Source organism: Eurytemora carolleeae, unplaced genomic scaffold (genome assembly GCF_000591075.1).
Source record: "Eurytemora carolleeae unplaced genomic scaffold, Eaff_2.0 scaffold616, whole genome shotgun sequence".
In the NCBI taxonomy this organism is placed as follows: Eukaryota; Metazoa; Arthropoda; class Copepoda; order Calanoida; family Temoridae; genus Eurytemora; species Eurytemora carolleeae.
This window is the reverse complement of record NW_019396576.1, coordinates 160,417-163,409: the sequence shown is the minus strand read 5'-3', so window position 1 is coordinate 163,409 and position 2,993 is coordinate 160,417. Positions and strand designations below refer to the sequence as shown.

Sequence of the window (2,993 nt, the reverse complement as noted above, 5' to 3'; positions counted from 1 at the left end):
AACCGCTCTCTATTCGGTTCTCTCCACACATACATAGCTTCTGTCAGTTCTCTATCCGATATCTGTTATTACCAGAACCTACTACAACAAACATGTCTGCTGCTGCCGCTGCCCCCGCTGTCGCCCCCAAGGCCCCTAAGGTGAAGAAGGCCACCAAGCCCAAGGTTGCCGCCGCCCACCCTCCCTACGCCAACATGGTCGCTGCTGCCATCAAGGCCCTGAAGGAGAGGAACGGATCCAGCCGTCAGGCCATCCTTAAGTACATCGTCGCCAACAACAAGGTTGGAGATGCTGCCAAGGCCCAGGTCCGTGTCAAGCTTGCCCTCAAGAAGATGGTTGCCGCCAAGAAGGTTGTTGCTGGAGGAGCTGCTGGAAAGAAGGGAGCTGGTTGCTTCAAGCTCCCAGTTGCTGCCAAGGCTGAGAAGAAGCCCAAGGCCGCCAAAAAGCCCGCAGCCAATGCCAAGAAGCCCGCAGCCAAGAAGCCTGCTGCCAAGAAGCCCGCAGCTAAGAAGCCTGCTGCTAAGAAGGCTGCCCCCAAGAAGTAAATTAATCCTTACTTCGCCCCTCATCATCATCATACTCATTTATAAATTTTCATCCTCATAGTCATGTCTAAGATTTTATATTTCTATGTACCTGAATTAACTTATATATATATAAATAAATGTGAAGTCTTTCATAAATTAAACTTTTTAAAGTAAGAGAGAGAGAAAGAGAAAGATGCAAATGTTACAGAGCGTCCCATATCATATTAGATTATCTCCAATCTTTAACGCCAGAATACGGACATAATACTCGAAAAATCTAGCATTTACTGCAAAAAAATTCTATTAGCCTTATTCAATTTTTCAAAATGATTAATTCTTTTTAGATTTTCTGATTTGTCCACCAAATCGTAATTTAGACCCATTGACTCGGTCTAATTTGATGTGTAGAACATTCTGCAATGTGATAAACGTTGACATTCTTTGCAAGGTTTACTACATTTTCACCCGGGGGGGGGGGGGAGAAGGAAGAGGTACAAAGAGTAAACCCGCGTAAACAATAGGAGAGGTTGTTCGAGGCCGGGTAGGGATTAATACAAAAGTTCTGAGATGTCCATTAAGTTTAGATATATAAAAATGTAAAAAAAATCAGCTTTCTCATCTACACGAGTAATAACACCCAGGGAGGTAAAGAAAGTATATTCACTAAACATAAAACCGGGTTTAAGGCTTTCTCATTCCATAGTTACCATTTACTATACAAACCATGCTGCATAGTTTATTTAGTCTTCTCTAACAAGAAAACAGTTTTTTTGGGGTGAATATTGTTTATTTCGATATCCAATGAAGATACTTTAAAATTTGTGGTTAAATGCTTGCTCTTTCAATTCAAGTTATCCCTGCAGAGCATGACCACGAAGGGATATCTCTGCAGAGTATGACAACGAAGGGATATCCCTGCAAAGTATGGCCACGACGAGATATCCCTGCAGAGTATGACCACGAAGGGATATCCCTGCAAAGTATGACCACGACGAGATATCCCTGCAGAGTATGACCACGAAGGGATATCCCTGCAAAGTATGACCACCACGGGATAACACAAAAGTTCTGACTTTAAAATCTATTGATGACTTTGTATGTGTGAGTTTATTTATAAAAAGACTTGTCAAAAATAACTGAGTTTTTGTCACAAACTCTACTTTTCTAATCTCTATATCTTTACTACCCAATCTCGTAGACCTTTTATATTTCAAACTATGAATTCTGATAGATCCAATAATCTAAGTTGAAATATCAAAGGTTTACATAATCAGATTGTAAAGATATAGGGATTAGACTATTTGAGTTTGTGACAAAAACTCAGTTCCTTCATTTAAAACCTACTCTCCGTAAATTTAATATTCAAATAAGTAAGTAGACCTGCATTGATGTTGAAAAGGATGACAAAAATACCATAAAAACCTACTGATTAATAAACCTTGTAAGATATATTTATTATCAATCAAAAACTCCTGTTTTGTTTTAAGTATCCCAAGTTTTAATTCTCAATGTTAAATAAAGAGAAATTATAGCAGTGTACCCATAAACTCATTGTCTCAGTAAAAATAAAATGATATATTTGTCTGAAACTAGATAATTTTGAAATTGGGGGTTCTATTTGAGAGGATTTGCAAAGGAGTCGAGTCTTTGCCACAATTTCAAGTTTTCTCCATTTCTATATATCTTTGCAACCACATGGCGTAAACCTTTGATATCTCAAACATGGATTAATTATTTGATCTAACAGAATTAATGGTTTGAAAGGTCTACGACATTGGATTGAAAAGATATATAGGGATTAGAAAATTAGAGTTGGTGGCAAAGACTCAATTCCTTTATGCACCAAAGAGGAAATTGTCAGATTAAGGATTAAAGGTTTAAACAGTTTGGTATCCTGACAACGCAATTCTTTAACCATGAAGGAACACGTGCAATTACGTCATAAGTCCCTTTAAAGGCAGTGTGAAACTATTCTAAATCTTCTCATTAATGTTAAACTATGTATCTTTTATCTTTGTACCATCTCTATTTGTTACAGGACACCCCAATAGTTCTTTTAGATTACGATCATTGAAAAATCCTAATGATCACACGATCGTCATAAATTATTTTTCATTTTGTATTTTTGAGAAATCTTAAATGATATTTTAATGAGAACTAAACTAAACTTTATTTTACATTTACTTTTATTGACCTATAGATGATTAGATCTCTATAGAAAATAAACCGCTTATTCGTAGCTAGACTGAAATATTTTTTCTCCAGAGGAACCAAAACTCAAATTTTCAAATCCCTATTTCTTTGCAACCTGAAGGTGTAATCTTTTGTTATTTTAAACTTAAGATTATTTAATCTAACAGAATTCAAAATTTGAAATATCAGAGTCTATGACGTGACATTGGATTTCAAAGATATTAAAATTTAAAAATCAGAGTTTGTGGCAAAGATTTATATATAATTCCTTTC

General features: G+C 36.4%; 1 protein-coding gene across 1 annotated transcript; it reads left to right on the top strand.

The window, feature by feature from the left end:
• Positions 1–49: 49 nt before the first annotated feature.
• On the top strand, positions 50–642 carry LOC111705786 (histone H1.1). The gene has a single exon (XM_023478453.1). The coding sequence runs from the start codon at positions 93–95 to the stop codon at positions 543–545; it is 453 nt and encodes a 150-aa protein (XP_023334221.1). The 5' UTR covers positions 50–92; the 3' UTR covers positions 546–642.
• The last annotated feature ends 2,351 nt before the right edge of the window (positions 643–2,993 follow it).